The sequence below is a fragment of the Oryctolagus cuniculus genome, chromosome 4 (genome assembly GCF_964237555.1).
Source record: "Oryctolagus cuniculus chromosome 4, mOryCun1.1, whole genome shotgun sequence".
NCBI classification, from domain to species: Eukaryota; Metazoa; Chordata; class Mammalia; order Lagomorpha; family Leporidae; genus Oryctolagus; species Oryctolagus cuniculus.
The window spans coordinates 75,341,632-75,358,097 of record NC_091435.1 but is presented as its reverse complement, the minus strand read 5'-3'; the positions used below and the strand labels follow the sequence as shown (position 1 = coordinate 75,358,097).

The window sequence follows — 16,466 nt, the reverse complement described above, 5'->3', positions numbered from 1 at the left end:
TGGTGAAGGGTAGGACAGCAAAAGAGATTGGGAGGATGTATCCAGAGAGATGGGAAGAATCCAGAAGCGAACTACACCACTGAAGCAAAGGCGGAAGTGTGTGAAGGAGGGGAGAGTTGTCTGTTCTGTTATGGTGCCGAATCCACACGTATTACAAGAGTCCTGTAGTCACAAGGGAGTTTCTAAGGAGCTTTGAGAGAACTGCTTTTAAGAAGTGATAGGGGAGGGACTGGGTTGAAGACTGAATAGGAAGAGAACCTACCGAGAGAGGGAGTATGAAGTTCTTTCAAAATGTCAGATGGAAATCCTTTGAGAGGATTGCGGCATGTGGGGAGGTGGGAATTTTAAGATGAAATATTTGAGGATGTTTTACTTCAGTCAGGAACTCTACAGTGCAGAGAGAAGGGTTGAAGCTACAAAAGGGGACAGTCGATGATGATCAGGTCACCAGCGGGTCCAAGAGCCTGCAATTCAAAATCACGTAAGCAGCTAGCTCCAGATAAATTCCTTTGATCTCTAAGGGACAGTGCAGACTGAAACTGATTTGCTGGTTTACAAGCAGAAAGTAGAGGGAGTTTCCATCTGTGCTTATGTAAAGTTTAATTCTAGCTTTACATTTTGTGATTATATAATATAGTATGATAATAACAGCAAACTTTCTAGAGTGATTTCTATGCAGTAGTTACATTTAGTAGTTAAGTGTATGTTCTCTATAGACAAATTGCCTAGGTTTGAATCCAGAGATTAGCCCTTCCTAGCTATGTGACTGTAATCTTGAGCTGGTTTTTAATTCCTGTCGGTGGATACCTCATAGGATTGAGTGAGTATATACATAGTGTTTAGTGTTTGTTTGATATGGTCAGTGAGCCCTAAATGTTAATGGTAGTCACCATCTTCAGCATCGGGCGCTCGCTCCCCATAGCCTTTGCTAATGTACTGAAGGGATCTAGCCCTGTTTCACTGATAAAGCAACAGACTCAGAGCTTAAATGAAATGTTTGAAGCCATGTGGCTAAACAGATGAGAGAGCCAGTTTTTAATCCGTGTCTGCCCAGCTTCAAACCCATACCTTTACAAATTCTGAAAGCAACTCATCTGGAATATTTCTTCTACAGTTATCTCAAAACTTGAGATGTCAGAATTTATCTTATGTACAAATGTGAAGTAAATGAGGTTGACTTTTCATAGCTTCTGCTGACCCTGGGGCCTGCTCTTTGCAGCAGACTTGTCCTGCCTCGCTACCTCCCACCCTTTCCTGCATACCTGCTCATCTTATGCTTAACAGTTTCCCAAGCCTACACCTTTCTCTTTCATTCTTAGTTTGTGTTTGTCATTTTTTCCTGTTCTTAAAGATTTATCTAGTAATTTATCTTTTGTTTGAAAGGCAGAAGGGCATGGTATGTGTGTGTGTGAGAGAGAGAGAGAGAGAGGGAGAGGGAGAGAGAGAGAGAGGAGGAGAATCTCAAGATCTTTCATCTGCTGATTCACTTTCTAAATGCCTGCAACAGATGTGGCTAGGCCTCGTTAAAATCATGAACTCAGGGCCAGTGCTGTGGCCTAGTAGGCTAAGTTTCTGCTTGCAGCAAAAGCATCACATATGGACACTGGTTCATGTCCTTGCTGCTCCTCTTATGATCCAGCTCTCTGCTTAGGCCTGAGAAAGCAGTGGAAGATGGCCCAAATGCTTGGTTCCCTGCACCAGCTTTGGATCTGCCCAGCTCCAGCCGTTGTGGCCATTTGGGGAGTGAACCAATCGGTAGAAGACACACTCTGTCTCTCTCTCTCTCTCTCTCTCTCACACACACACACACACACACACACACACTGCCTCTCAAATAAATAAATAAAATCTTAAAAAAATCAAGGCCTCCATGTAAGTCTCCACTTGGATGGCAGGGACTCAAGTACTTGAGCCATCACCTGTTGCCTCTCAGGATGTGTATCAGCAAGAATCTAAATTGTAAGCTGAAAAGGGACTTGAACCCGGCACTCCGATATGGGCAGTGGGTGTTCCGTGTAGCGTCTTAACCTCTATACCAAATACCTACTGCCTTTTTTTTTCCTGAACATTTGCTTTAGAGGTTGTGTGAGTTCAACCTGAAATTGTTTTTATAGTGAATGGAGGCATAGTCTCCTCACATCTTCCCTGGAATATTGTCTAAAGAATGCAGTGATGTAAATTCTGTGACCAACTTTCCTATAAAACATCTCTATGGTATGTATCTTCAATTTGTCCAATTGTGACAAATGTACATCCTCCCTTATCTCACTTCTGGTCTGGTTTCTTTTTTGTCTGCTCTATGATCAAATATTCTTCCTTTTCTGTCTCTAATGCCTGGGATTCTTTCAGCTTCCTTTTTTTAAAGCTTAGAAACTTTCCTCAATGTTATTTAACTTGGAAACTTATATCACAGCTGGCTGTTTAATGAAACATTTTATTCTGCACACAGAACTCCTGAGAACATCATCAGACTATATGTAAAGAACATTGAGTTCCATAGTAGGAAGGTGTTATGTACGTTTACTTCAAAAATGAATTGTAATCATAATAGTATGTTATGCTACATTTTTTGCAAGAATTCAAATGCTGTAACTTCAAAATAGAATTGTTAGAGGTACTGCTGTGGATTTAATGTATTTTTTGTGATTTAGAATAGCTTCTTGTAGAGTCTCCTTGACCTATTTTAACCTGCCTTTTTTCATGCTGTTGCATCATCCCAGTGGTGCAGGCAGTTTTTACAGAAGGGATAACAGTTGATTTTGACTCGACAGGAGTTGGCTCTGGTGAATCACTAGGTTTTTTTTTTTTTTTCTTTAACAGTGTTGTTGGGATATAGTTTATATTCCACAAAATGCACCCGTTTAAGCAGTGAAATTCAATTATTTCTGCTATTACAGTCTACAGACATCATAGGAATCTGCTTTTAGTATTCTTCATCATCCTAGGGAGTCCCATTGAACTTCATTGTATCAGTCCCCACTCCTTCCTCTTGAGCCCCAGGCATGTCCTAATCTGGTTCCTAAACCTATAAATTTGCCTTTTATAGAGATTTCATCTGTGTGAAACTATCTATTCTGTAGTGTGTTCTGTATCTGACTTCTTTCATTAAGAGAAACATATTTGAGAAGCATACATATGCTCTAAATTGTATCTTTTATTTCTGAATACTATTCCACTTTATGTACATACTGTTTTTATTTATCCATTAACCTTTTTATGGGTATTTGATTTATTTCTGATATGGGGCATGGTATGAATAGTGCTGCAAACATTTATAAATGGTTTTTATGTAGGTGCATTTTCATTTTACTTGGGTGGATTCCTAGGAAATGGAATCGCTGAGCTGAGTGGTATGCTTATGTTTAACTTTTTAAGAAATTGATACTATTTCCCAAAGTGCTCATACCATTTTATATTCCCACCAACAATGCACCTTGGTATTGTCTTGATTACACCCATTCCATTGGATATGTGGTGATATCTTACTGTAGTTTTAACATGTAGTTCCTTGCTGAGAATGATACTGAGTATATTTCCATGTGCTTATGAGTTTTTGTCAAAGTGTATATTCAAACCTTTTGCTCATTTTAAAATTACATTGTCTTTTTAAATTATTGACTCGTAAAAGTTCTTTTCATATTCTGGATAAGTTCTTCATCAAATATATACTATGCAATATTTTCTCCCAGTTTCTGTCTTGGTTTTAAAGTCATTTTTTAGTTTGTTTATTTAAAAGGGGAGGGGGAGAGGGAGAGAGAGATCCATCCATCTACTGATTCACTCCTCAAATACCCACAACAACCAAAAATGGACTAGACTGAAGCCAAGAGCCTGGCCTTCATCCTGGTCCTCCATGTGGGCGACAGGGACACAAGGACCTGTGCTATCACTTGCTGCTTCCCAGGGCGCCCGTTATCAGGAAGCTGGATCAGAAGTGGAGGAACTGAGACTGGAACACAGGCATTCTAATATGGATACAGGTGTCCCAAGAAGTGACTTCACCAGTTGTGGCACAGTGCCCAACCCTATTTTGTTTTGAAATTACAAAGTGTTTTTTTTTTTTTTTTTACTTAGATAAAGTGCATTGTGTTAATTTGTTTCTTTTATTATTCATAGTTCCGGTGGCATATATAAGTGCTTTTTGACTAATCCAAGGTTGTCGCTCCCCCTCTTCGTGGAGGAACGACACTAAGCCCTGCCTAGGCTTCATATCCGAGTCACGGCACCATTATGTCGCTCCCCCTCTTCGTGGAGGAGCAACACAGGACCCTGCGCTGTTCTTTCGTCTGCTCGGCCCTCCCCGGGTTTGCTGCTGGTTCTTCCCGGGTTGGCTACTATCCCTTCCACCTCCGTGGAAGGGCAGTTCCCCCTGGCCGCATTCCCCACTTCCGCAGGGGAGCGGCACACCGCCGGCCGGCTCTCTGGGGGCTGCACGGGTTCCCTTAGATGTTCCCCATAGATGTTCCCTCGTGCATGCCGTCTCTCTCCTCCTTTATAGTCCTCCTCCGCCAATCCCAACTCGGCTGAGTACGCTGCTCTCCAATCAGGAGCAAGTCCTACAGTTAATTGGTTGAACTGGAGGCAGCTGTGCGGAAGCTGTTTACTTCTCTCCCAGCGCCATATTGTGGGAGAGCAGATGCATAGAATAAGTCCTAATTCGAGTAACTTAGTCTAGTCCGGATTGCTCCCCACACAAGGTCACTAAGATTTTTCATCTATATGGGAATATTATCTTTCAGTTCTTTCATTTAGGTCTGTGGAAATTTTAAGTTTATTTTTATATATTCTGTGAGGAAGGAGTTTAAATTCTTTTTTTGGCATATTACTATCAAATTTTCCCGTGATCAGTTTTTGGTAAGACCATCTTTCCCCCTTTTATTGTCTTGTAGCTTTGTTGAAAAGCGTTTGAAAGCATTTCAATACTCTCTATTCCATGATTCAGAGTTAGTTTGTCAGTATCTTCAGAAAACCAGCAAGGATTGTGACTGGGTTGTTCTGAACCCAGAGATGAATTGGGGGAAAATCGACATCTTCACCAGACTGAATCTCCAATGGATGAGCATTGGATGGCTCTCCATTTATCCAGTCTTACTGACTCGTTTCATCAGTGTTCCATAGATTTTAGCATATGGATGATACACATATTTTATTAGATTTATGTATGGTCTCTTAATATTGCAGTGTGTTAATATAATGACACCTTAAAATTTAGTTTATTTCTCGTCTTTTTTCATCATTGCAAGTGATGCTCAAATGCTGTCAGCTGAATTCTATCATACTGTGTTTCAATCTAGCCAACTAGAGTAGTTTCTAATCTTTTTCAACTGTGACTTCCAAAAGCTAGAGCGATGAGCCATTTTTGTTGTTTTCACTCAGTTGACTCATCCGCAGGTGTTTATTAAGACTGTCCTGTCGGCCGGCGCCGCGGCTCACTAGGCTAATCCTCCGCCTAGTGGCGCCGGCACACCGGGTTCTAGTCCTGGTCGGGGCGCCGGATTCTGTCCCGGTTGCTCCTCTTCCAGGCCAGCTCTCTGCTGTGACCAGGGAGTGCAGTGGAGGATGGCCCAGGTGCTTGGGCCCTGCATCCCATGGGAGACCAGGAAAAGCACCTGGCTCCTGGCTCCTGCCATGGGATCAGCGCAGTGCGCCGGCCGCAGCACGCCGGCCGCGGCGGCCATTGGATGGTGAACCAACGGCAAAGGAAGACCTTTCTCTCTGTCTCTCTCTCTCACTGTCCACTCTGCCTGTCAAAAAAAAAAAAAAAAAAAAAAAAAAAAAAAAAAAAAAAAAAAAAAAAAGACTGTCCTGTCTGTCTGTCCACGTTATCAATGATACTGTGACCATATAGAACACACAGTCCTTCTGAAGGGGTTTGGACTGCCAGAAAGTGCGAGCGTGTAACCTCCCTGTTCCTCTTCTACAGGTGTCGCAGCATCCCTGGAGGTGTCAGAGAGCCCTGGGAGTGTCCAGGTGGCCCGGGGTCAGACCGCAGTCCTGCCTTGCACGTTCACTACCAGCGCTGCTCTCCTTAACCTCAATGTCATTTGGATGGTCATCCCTCTCTCCAATGCTAACCAACCTGAGCAGGTACTTCTGATCTGTTCTGTGCTACCTCTAAGATAGGAAGAGAGAGAGGAAAGCATCGTGAGTAAACATTTGATTTCTAGAATACAGTGACATTTGTAGTGTGCCTGTGTGGCTTTAAGTCCCACCATCTTTACTGTTAGTTAAATAGCAGCAAAGGCTATCTTCTTTATTTAGAAATGCATTTTTTTAAAAAATTAATAAATATTAAGGGGATCCTCCTGAAAATTTTATTTAGCAACTTGGAATTTTTTCAGAAACTTTGCTAACAGGAAAAATACCAAGACAGAAAAAGCAAAGTATGGGACTGGCACTAACACCACGAGTGTGCTTGTTAAAGTTAGTGATTGGGAAGGAATTAATATTAGGTAGCAGTACTTGATTTTATAAGTATTAAAAAGATAGGCATACTAGCTAATCTCAGAGACCCTTATGTAAATTGGAGTGTGTACACATAAGAATGTCAGTGCAAATGCAAGCTACTCCCAGTAAGCTGTATCAATTACAGGAAAGAGACCCATAGTTTTTAGTACCCACTGCAGAAAATAATGCTGAGAAAATTAGTGAATTGTAATAATGGCTACACTTTTATTTATAATGATATCTTATTTATTTTGTGAAGTTTTCCTGCTTCAATAAGCTTATTACAACCTAAAAATATTTAATAAGATCCATGGCTTGATAAGAAATCCAATAGAAGCTGCTTGTTTTCTGCTAAGTGTGCGGTTTTGTGGTTACACTGTGCCTTCAAGATCATTTTGTTCAACTTCATCAATTTAGGAGTCAATGTTGGAGTGAAAGAAGTGAAAAAAGAACTTTAGTTCATCAAAGATTTACAGGTTGACTAGAGTCCCTCATTCTTAGCCCAAAATGGTGTGGCTTTTTGCTGTACCTTTCAGAGTCCTCAGCTATCGTTAATTAACCAAAGTTAGCTAACAATAGGAATTGACATTAAAATAATGCAGCTCTTCTCTTTATATGTTTATGTATATTCCCACTGTAACTATAGTCTATCATTTTATAATATAGCAAACATGAGAATGGAGATGCTAATATTCTTAACACTTTATATTGAAATTTTGAACTGGTAACAATATTGATGGGTTGATAGTGAGGTAGCATAAGGACATTTTCTATGTTATGATGTATTAGGTAAAGAAGAAATGTTATTTTAATTTTAAATGCAAGAATGTGGAGCCTCAAGGTACCTATGGACAGGTGCTGTGGCAAAAAGTTGGTGGCAACTCTCATATTCGAAACAAAATCTCCCAGCAATTAATGCAGCATTGTCCAGTACAGTGTACCGTGCAGTTCCTGTTAAATGTTGAGGAGGGATTTTGTATTCACTGTGCTTTCTTTTGCAGGTCATTCTGTATCAGGGTGGACAAATGTTTGATGGTGCCCCCCGATTCCATGGTAGGGTGGGATTCACAGGCACCATGCCCACCACCAATGTCTCTATCTTCATTAATAACACTCAGCTGTCAGATACAGGCACCTACCAGTGTTTGGTCAACAACCTGCCAGACAGAGGAGGCAGGAACATTGGGGTCACTGGTCTCACAGTGTTAGGTGAGTGACAGAAATGTTCAGGTACCTGGGGCTCCACTCATGAAATCTACTCTGAAGCCTATTTAACTCCTGCCCTTCCTTCCTCTATGCCCTGTTTGCTTTGCTTTTTCTCCACCTGTCTTCCCTTAGCTCCGTTCCTTCTGCTTTTCCCTGCTTCCTAAACATGATCTGCCCATCCCTCCTTTCTTCATGTCAGGGAGTTGTTAAAAATTACTTCTTAAGTGGCTTTCTGAAACTGGGGGAAAGTGGTATAAAACACTATTAAAAGTAGCCTCTTGGGTCCCTTAAGCTTCTATAAGACAGAACTTACTCTTTAGAGTTACTTATTGTGGAAACGGAGCAGCACAGGTTTCAGCACAGGGAGGAATAATGCTGTTACTTCATGTCTTAGGCAGCACTGGGTAACATCAGGGCTTTGACCAGTACCTCTTTGGACTCTCAAAAGTATTCTTGTCTGAACAGTAAATGATGTTATCACCTTCATACTGAGGCCAAGTAGATCAAGGGTCTTTTCCCAGGTTACAGAGACACTGGACAGTAATGCAGTTTAGAATAAACGTTAGACCTCCTTACTCAAACCATTCTTTCTGTTATGCCATGCTATTATAAATGATCAGTTCTGAACGTGTTACTTCTCAGTTCCCTTGTCTTCAGTATCAAGCACTGCATTCCAAGGGGGGACTTGTGGCAGAGGGGGCTACATTCAGTTCATTTGAGGAGATGGAGGAGGGGAGTGGTGAAGGCTGCTGTCCTTGACCCTCCTACCGCTCAGCCTCCACCTCCACAGCCCTTGGCAAGCTGTTCCCCATCTTGTTTCCCATTTCCTTGTCAAGTCACTTGAGGATATAGACTTTGGGGAGTTCTTGCCACTTTTCCCTCTGTGAGTGGGAGGATGTTGTAACCCTCATGCCTTTTTGTCACAGTTTCAAACAGAGTAAGAAAAACAAGGACCAGTTTAGAAATTTCTATTTTCAAAGTCTTATTCATGGCAATGTATTGAAAATCGTATAGATTTTAAAAGACTCTGTCAGTACCAGTGGACTGAAATTTTACTCTGATGCTTGTTTCTATAAAGTAACTGACTTCCTAAGTTATCCAAGCTTATGCATTTCTTCATTTTTTAGAGGACGATAAAAGAAAGCTTTAATTTACTTTAGGAAGTTAATTCTACCTCCAACAAAGTGCTGTGTGACATTGCAGTGGTGAAGTCAGAGGCAGTAAATTAGAGATGGTCTCACCCCCTCAGGCAGTTAGGATCCTCTGAGGTTTTTTGTTGTTGTTGTTGTTTTACTCTTCCCATCTATACCCTTTCACTGTTCTCTCTTCCCCTACTGACTCTATCTCTTGAGCTTTTGTAGAAATATACATTCATTTTCTACTCATTCATTTTTGAAAAGGTGAACACATTTATGGAAAGTCAGTAGCATTACAAATGCATCATCAGTTGGACTTAAACTCTACATTTGACATTCTCCAATATGAGAGTTTAGGCTACAGACTTTGTTTTTAGTTTGATTTCCTTGTGTTTTAATATAAATCACCACCTTCTTACTTTAGTGTGCTTTTGATACTTTTTTGTTCCCTGTCTTTTATGTCCTTATCTTAATGATTATAAAGTGTCCATTCCTTACTATCAGCTTCTGCCTTCTTTGAATACTGTTCTCTCTTTCCCTACCATTAAGCAGAATGGGCATAAAGCAGGGCTGTCTGGGTTTCTTTTTATTTTTTGGTAAGTAACAAAAAGGTTGCTAAGGTGGTCTTGCCGGGAATATCCTGGAAGGTGAGTGCTGTTATACCTCGAAATCTCTGAAAGTGACCTCATTCAGCAGTGTTTTTAAAGACCCTTTAAGAATTCAGTGGTGGAAACGGAATGAAACTAAGACCATAAGACACTTTGGAAATGTAATAAATCCAAACGTGTAGCCCCTTCTACATATCTGGTCCCTGTTGCTTGATGTTGCCAGTCCTGCACCTGTTGCAAACCCTGTGAATTGGTGCATGATTGTCCTCTGCTTTCAGCCATGAGTCTGTCTCCTGGCACACGTTCTAAAGACAGTGTTATCCGCGGTTCCAGTGTAGTGAATATTGATGTCTCCTTCTTCATCCCTTGCCTCACAGTAAATGTGTCCTTTATTGCTTACTTTTCCTGTTATAGTTCCCCCTTCTGCCCCACACTGCCAAATCCAAGGATCCCAGGATATTGGCAGTGATGTCATCCTGCTCTGTAACTCAGAGGAAGGCATTCCTCGGCCAACTTACCTTTGGGAGAAGTTAGACAATACCCTCAAACTACCTCCAACAGCCACTCAGGGTATGTACAGTACTGCTTTATCCATTTTATTAGTTATCACAGAAAATTCTGAGATTCACAAAGTAATCAACTGTAGTAGATTTTGAAAAATAACATACCGTATTTGTAACTGCTGATAAAGCTTTGTGAATTCTTTTGTGCTTTTAGCTTTAAAGGAAATACAGCATTTTCTTTCTCTTCTTTATGTTGCCTTTATGAAAGACATCTAGCCCAGTGGTAACTACATATGAAAATTCCATTCTTTAGAGTGACAAGTTAAAATAGCTAAATGGTAGCTCCTCTGAGTTAGCTGTGAGACAATCACTGAGGTTTCTATCAGAGAATCTACTTCCTACTTGACATAAAACTTCTTGTTTTAGTGTGAAAAAACATCTGCCTAGTCACAGTCTAATTAGAAGAGGAAGATAGGAAAGAGCCCAGGAAAAGGGCTCAGTTCACAGGAGATCCAGAAATTGATCACCAGATTGGTAACTATGGAGGAGATTTGAGCGTCCTAGGTAGTTTCCTGCATGTAAGCTCAGTGTTTAAATTTTATTTGGAAGGAAATATCCTTTAAAAACTGAAGACATTTTAGAAAATAAATGGAAGAAATTACAGAATTACACATGCAATCTTCCGTGACAGGAAAATAAAATTTAATGATCTTGAATATTGCATCATATCTAAAATAGAAAATATATCCTACAGCATTCACTGCCTATTTGCAAATCTCTTTTTAAGATTTATTTATTTATTTATTTATTTATTTATTATTTATGAAATGGACACTATGGGAAATGGTGACTTGATCAGCATAGCCCTGACTGTTAATGAACAACTTAATACATTATCCCTCTTAGTAGTTTTTTTGTCTGTTCTACTTAATATGACTGGTTTAATTCTGTAATTAATACACAGTTATTCTTAAGTGTTGAAAATTAACTGAAATGTGATCCCTGTTAAACATAAGAGTGGGAATAAGAGAGGGAAGAGATGTATAATTTGGGACATGCTCAAGCTGACTTGCCCCAAATGGTAGAGTTAAAAACATACCAGGGGATTCCAATTCAATCCCATCAAGGTGGCATGTACCAATGCCATCTCACTATTCCAAGTGATCAATTTCAGTTCACAATTGATCATAATGAAAGGACTAAGAGTCAAAGGGAGCACATAAACAAGTCTAGTACCTGCTAACACTAACCGATGGAATAAATAAAGGGGAGAGTGATCCAACATGGGAAGTGAGATACTCAGCCGACTCATAGAATGGCAGATGTCCTAAATAGCACTCTGGCCTCAGAATCAGCCCTAAAGGCATGCGGATCTGGCTGAAAAGCCCATGAGAGTATTTCAGGCATGGAAAGCCAAGACACTCTGGCAAAAGATCTCTGCGAGTGAGATCCCAGTGGAAAGAACAGGTCTTCAAAGAAGGAGGTACCTTTCTCTGAAGGGAGGAGAGAACTTCCACTTTGACTATGACCTTGTCTAGACAAGATAAGAATCGGAGAACTCAGAGGGCTTCCATAGCCTTGGAAACTCATGACTGGAACATAGGGAGACTACTGATGCCATAGACAGGAGTGTCAATTGGTAAAGTCAACAACAGGAGTCACTGTGCACTTACTCCTCGTGTAGGATCTCTGTCCTTAATGTGCTGTGCATTGAGATTTAATGCTATAACGAGTACTCAAACAATATATTTCACTTTGTGTTTCTATGGGGGTGCAAACTGTTGAAATCTTTACTTAATGTATACTAAACTGATCCTCTGTAAAAAAAAAAAAAAATCAACTCCCAACTTGACTCTCACTGGGATTAAACATGACAATAGGTCTGATCTGATTTCATCATCATTTAAAAAAAATCATCTATTATTTTTCACTTTATGTTTCTGTGTGGGAGCAAACTGTTGAAATCCTTACTTAATGTATACTAAGCTGATCTTCTGTATATTAAGATAATCGAAAATGAATCTTGATGTGAATGGAGGGGAGAGGGAGTGGGAAAGGGGAGGGTAGTGGGTGGGAGGGACGGTATGTGGGGGAAGCCATTGTAATCCATAAATCGTACTTTGGAAATTTATATTCATTAAATAAAAGTTTAAAAAAAGATTTATTTATTTATTTATTTCAAAAGAATTACAGAGAGAAGGGGAGGGGAGTGAATGAGGTTTATTCAGTCCTCTGGTTCATTCCCCAGATGGCTGCAATGGCAATGGTTGGAGCAGGCTGAAGACAGGAGCTTCATCCAGGTCCGCCATGTGGGTAGCAGGGGCCCAAACACTTGGGCTGTTGTCCGCTGGTTTCCCATGTCATTAGCAGCAGGAAGCCAGATCAGAAGTGTATCAGCCAAGACGCAAACCAGTTCCCATATAGAATGCCAGCATCTCAGGTGGAGTCTTTACCCAATGTACCACAATGCTGGCCTCTACGTATCTTAATTTATATGTGAAAAGTTGAATTTCACTTCTGGGTATATTTCTACATGAAATTAAATCAACATATTAAAGAGATCATTGAATTCCCCTGTTTATTTTGCAACACTGTTCATATTAGCCAAGATATGGAATCCACCTCAGTGTCCATCAGTGGATGAGTAGATAAAACAAATAAAGAAAATCTATATACACCGGATATCATTCAGCTATAAAAATAGTGAAATTCTCTCTTTTGTGGCAACATGGATGGGAGGAAGTAGAGGTCATTTTTCAAAAGTGTAATATGCCAGACAAGGGAAGATAAATACTGCATGTTCTCACTCATAAATGAAAGCTAAAAGAATTGCTTTCAAAGAAAGAAAGAGTATAATAGTGATTACTAGATACTAGGAAGGACAGGGAGAAGAGAAGACAGAGGTTGGTAACAGGTGCCAAAATACAGTTGGATAGGAAGAATAGTAAGTTCTAGTGTTCTGCAACACTAGTGACCATAGTTTACAACTCACTTACATTTTATGAAGAACTAAATGAGAGGAGCTTTCAAGATCCAAACACAGAGAAATGTAAGGATATGGAAATTCTGATTATCCTGATTTTATCATTGCATACTTTGCACATGTGTTGAATTGTCCTGTCCACTGTGGATAAGTGCTAATTTATATTTATATAAATATATAATACACAGCTTTGGCAGTAATGGAGAGGCCCCAAACAACCTTCATTGTTCTTGGTAAGTTTGAATCATATTGATGGTGCATGTCTGTCATGGAAAAAAGATAGTCCTAAGTTGTATGAAGTTAGAAATACTGAAGAGCTAGCATTACAAGGCTTGAAAAAGCATACAAGATTCCTTTAAGAAACCCAACAGAAATGTTGATGTACCTTCCCATTCATTTTTTAATTAGCCTAGCCCCAAATTAATTATTTTTAAAAGCTCCTTTCAACATAATAACTTCGGGTTACTTTAATGATGACTTCTGGAATACTATTATTCCCTCCTGATTGTTCATTTCTACACATTTCAACCCCAATGTGGTCTAACTAGCTTTTTTTGTGGACTGACTTATAAATTTCACCATTTTAAGTGACATGCTTAAAATAACTCCTGTCTTGAAATACCAAAAACTATATTCAACTTGCAGATTTTCCAGCAACTGTTTCTGTGACTGTTCACCTTTCTGGCTCCACGTTACTTTTTTTGTAAAACAGGGAGATTAACAGTATCATATTCAAGGTCCTCTGTAGCAGCATTAAGATTCCATGGTTTATATGTAAAACATTTCTACAGAAGTTTGTATGGAGTTTGCAGTTACAAATAAACACTTGAATAGCAGCTGCTTGTAAGTTGAGAACCATCCATATTTGTTTCTGTGTAAGCGCATATCAGTCACATTTCTTGGTATCATCTTGGAACTTGAATATTCTTTGCTACTTTAATGAACTTGAATACCAATGATTAAAAACCAAATTGTCCAAATTCAAACTCTGCATTGATCATCAGAGTGTCTAGGACACCGTATCTATTGTAAAAATGTACATATTGAGTCTGATTTAATTTAAATTCACCTCTGATATTTATATTAATAAAATGAATCTCAAAGAAAAACGGTATTTTCTAAATCACTTAGATGAAGGTTTTAATTCAGGATGGATCCTTTCTGGAGACCTGATGTATAGCATGTTGACTATATTTAATAACACTATGTTGTGTGCTTGAGAATAGATATTAAAACATGTACACATAAGGATGGCTATCCAAGGATATATTAATTAGCTAGGTGTATATGTATATCCAAATATACCTAATTATATTGTATAGTATTCCATAAATATATACAAATTTTATTTGTCAATTATGCCTCAATTAATAGAAAACAAACTGAATTATGTGTAGGGTAGCTACTAAACAAAGAATTATCCAGCCCAAAATTGTGGCATAAAACACGCTCACATTTCTGGAATAAAGTCTATTTGATTGTGATTTTTAGATATAAAATACTCTTTTAAGATTACTAATTTTTAATAGAATTTTTGTATTAGTAATGAAAAGTGAATGATTCTTTTCTACCTTCTGTTGTCCTGGTTCATTTTTAAGTCAAAATACTAAACAGTCTCATAAAGTGAGTGTGAGACCTTAAGGATCATCTGATGATTTTGTAGAATTATCTGTGAAAGCTTTTCCTTACTCTGTTTTGTTGGTAGATTTTTCATTCAGTTTCTCTATTGGTAGAGGTCTGTTGAGATTTTCTGCAATGTCTTTGGTCCAAGTTCACACATAGTGAAATGAAGTTGCTAATTTTCTCAATATGAAAGCACATGAGTGTCTTTAAGAGCATAGGTTCTGGAGTCAGAGGAATAGTATTGAATCCTGGGTCCAGGAGTTGCTAGGTTTATGACCTTGTGTTTTAGTTTTCTCATTTTTTAAAAGATTTATTTATCTTTTTTGAAAGGCACAGTTACAGGGAGAGGGACAGAGACTGAGAGATCGTCCATCTGCTGGTTCACTCCCCAGATTACCACAATAGCTGGAGCTGGGCCGATCTTAAGCCAGGAGCCTCTTCCGGGTCTCCCGTGTGGGTGCAGGTGCCCAAACACTTGGGCCATTCTCTGCCCAGGCCATCACTGGGGAGCTGGATCAGAAGTGGCGAACTGGGACTTGAACTGGCATCCATGTAGGATGCTAGCAGCACAGAGGCTTAACCTACTATGCCATAGCGCCAGCCCCTTAGTTTTATTTGTAAAATAGCAGCTACCTCCTGGTTGGATAGAAATGAAACAAAAACACATATAAAATTTTAATAACACCATTGGGCATATAGAAACACTTATTAAACATTAGGTACTTCTAATTATTATGATGTTATGAATTTTTTAAACACTTTATGCTCCTGTTCACTTCTCATATTGCTTATGTGTGCCTTCCCTCTTTATTTATTTAGTTTTTTAAACTCTATCTTGCTAAACACAGCTTTTGATTTCATTCATTCTCTTTTACAAGGATACTTCAAAAAGTTCACGGGAAATGTGTATTAGAAAAACTACATGGATTTCAGAGTTTTTTGCACCAAAATAATCTTATCTTTTATTTCCATTTTCCCACAAATTGTTTGGAGTACCTTGTATAGTTGTAATAATCTCTGTTCTTTAATAGTTCACTCAACAGATATTTTTGAACACTTAGTATATGCCAGGATGCTCTAGGAACTGTGGATACCTTGTTGAAGAAAGCTGCTATCCTTCCATTTGTGGAGCATACGTTCTAGTGGGCAGAGATTGAATATTATGGATCTGTAATCCGTGTAGTTTGTTACAACTATGTGATAAGTTCCATAGGGAAAAGCATATCAGGATAGAATAGATTAGTTGGAGGATGAGGAGCTGCAATTTTTCATAAGATACTTAGAGTAGGCTTCATTGAAAGGATGATATTCTAGCAAAGATTTAAAGATAATGAAGGAATGAACCATGTGAGTATGAGGGTGGAGAGCATTTCGGGGCAAAGGGGTTGGACAACTGAAGGTCCTGGGCAGCAGTGTGCCTGGTGTGTTTCATGGATATCAGAGAGGTGTGTCTGGGTGAAGTATGCAAGGCACTGTCCAGTTGCAGGTACTAGGAGATATTAATCAATTGCATATGAAACTTGTTAGTTACATTGTTCAGCATTCTGTATCTTTGGCAATATTTTCTATGCTGTGTCTATTTTATGGGAAAGACATGTTTCAATACCACATGGTATGATTGTGTGTTTATCAATTTGTTCTTGCAATTACAATAATTTTTCTTTATCCATCTTGAACAAGTGCTTGTAGGTTTATTATATCTCTTTGATTCTCTATGCTTAATATACTTTTTGCATGATTTATAGAGAGCCATAGTAATTTTCTTTAGTTATTTCTTCTTGGTGTGTTTCTATTTTATACTTCACTAGCTTTTAGCCTCCCATTCCTTAAGTTTTAGATATTTGTCTTTTAAGCAGTGTGTATCTGGATTTAGTCTGGTTTTTGATCTATAATCTCACAAAGGACACAGAACCTGTGTCCTTTGTTTATTTGAATCCATTTACATTAATTATGATTAAAA

General features: G+C 39.0%; 1 protein-coding gene across 10 annotated transcripts in view; it reads left to right on the top strand.

The window, feature by feature from the left end:
* The window catches only part of IGSF11 (immunoglobulin superfamily member 11), a 324,668-nt gene that overhangs the window by 282,029 nt on the left and 26,173 nt on the right, over positions 1-16,466 (top strand). For 8 of the 10 annotated variants that reach the window (XM_070072174.1, XM_070072172.1, XM_070072170.1 and 5 more), the window contains 3 exons: positions 5,924-6,087; positions 7,449-7,656; positions 9,812-9,967. In XM_070072174.1, coding sequence (XP_069928275.1) covers positions 6,049-6,087; positions 7,449-7,656; positions 9,812-9,967 — 403 coding nt within the window. In that variant the 5' untranslated portion in view covers positions 5,924-6,048. The remainder of the gene's footprint in view (positions 1-5,923; positions 6,088-7,448; positions 7,657-9,811; positions 9,968-16,466) is intronic. The other 2 variants (XM_051819023.2, XM_051819022.2) reach the window with 1 other exon arrangement.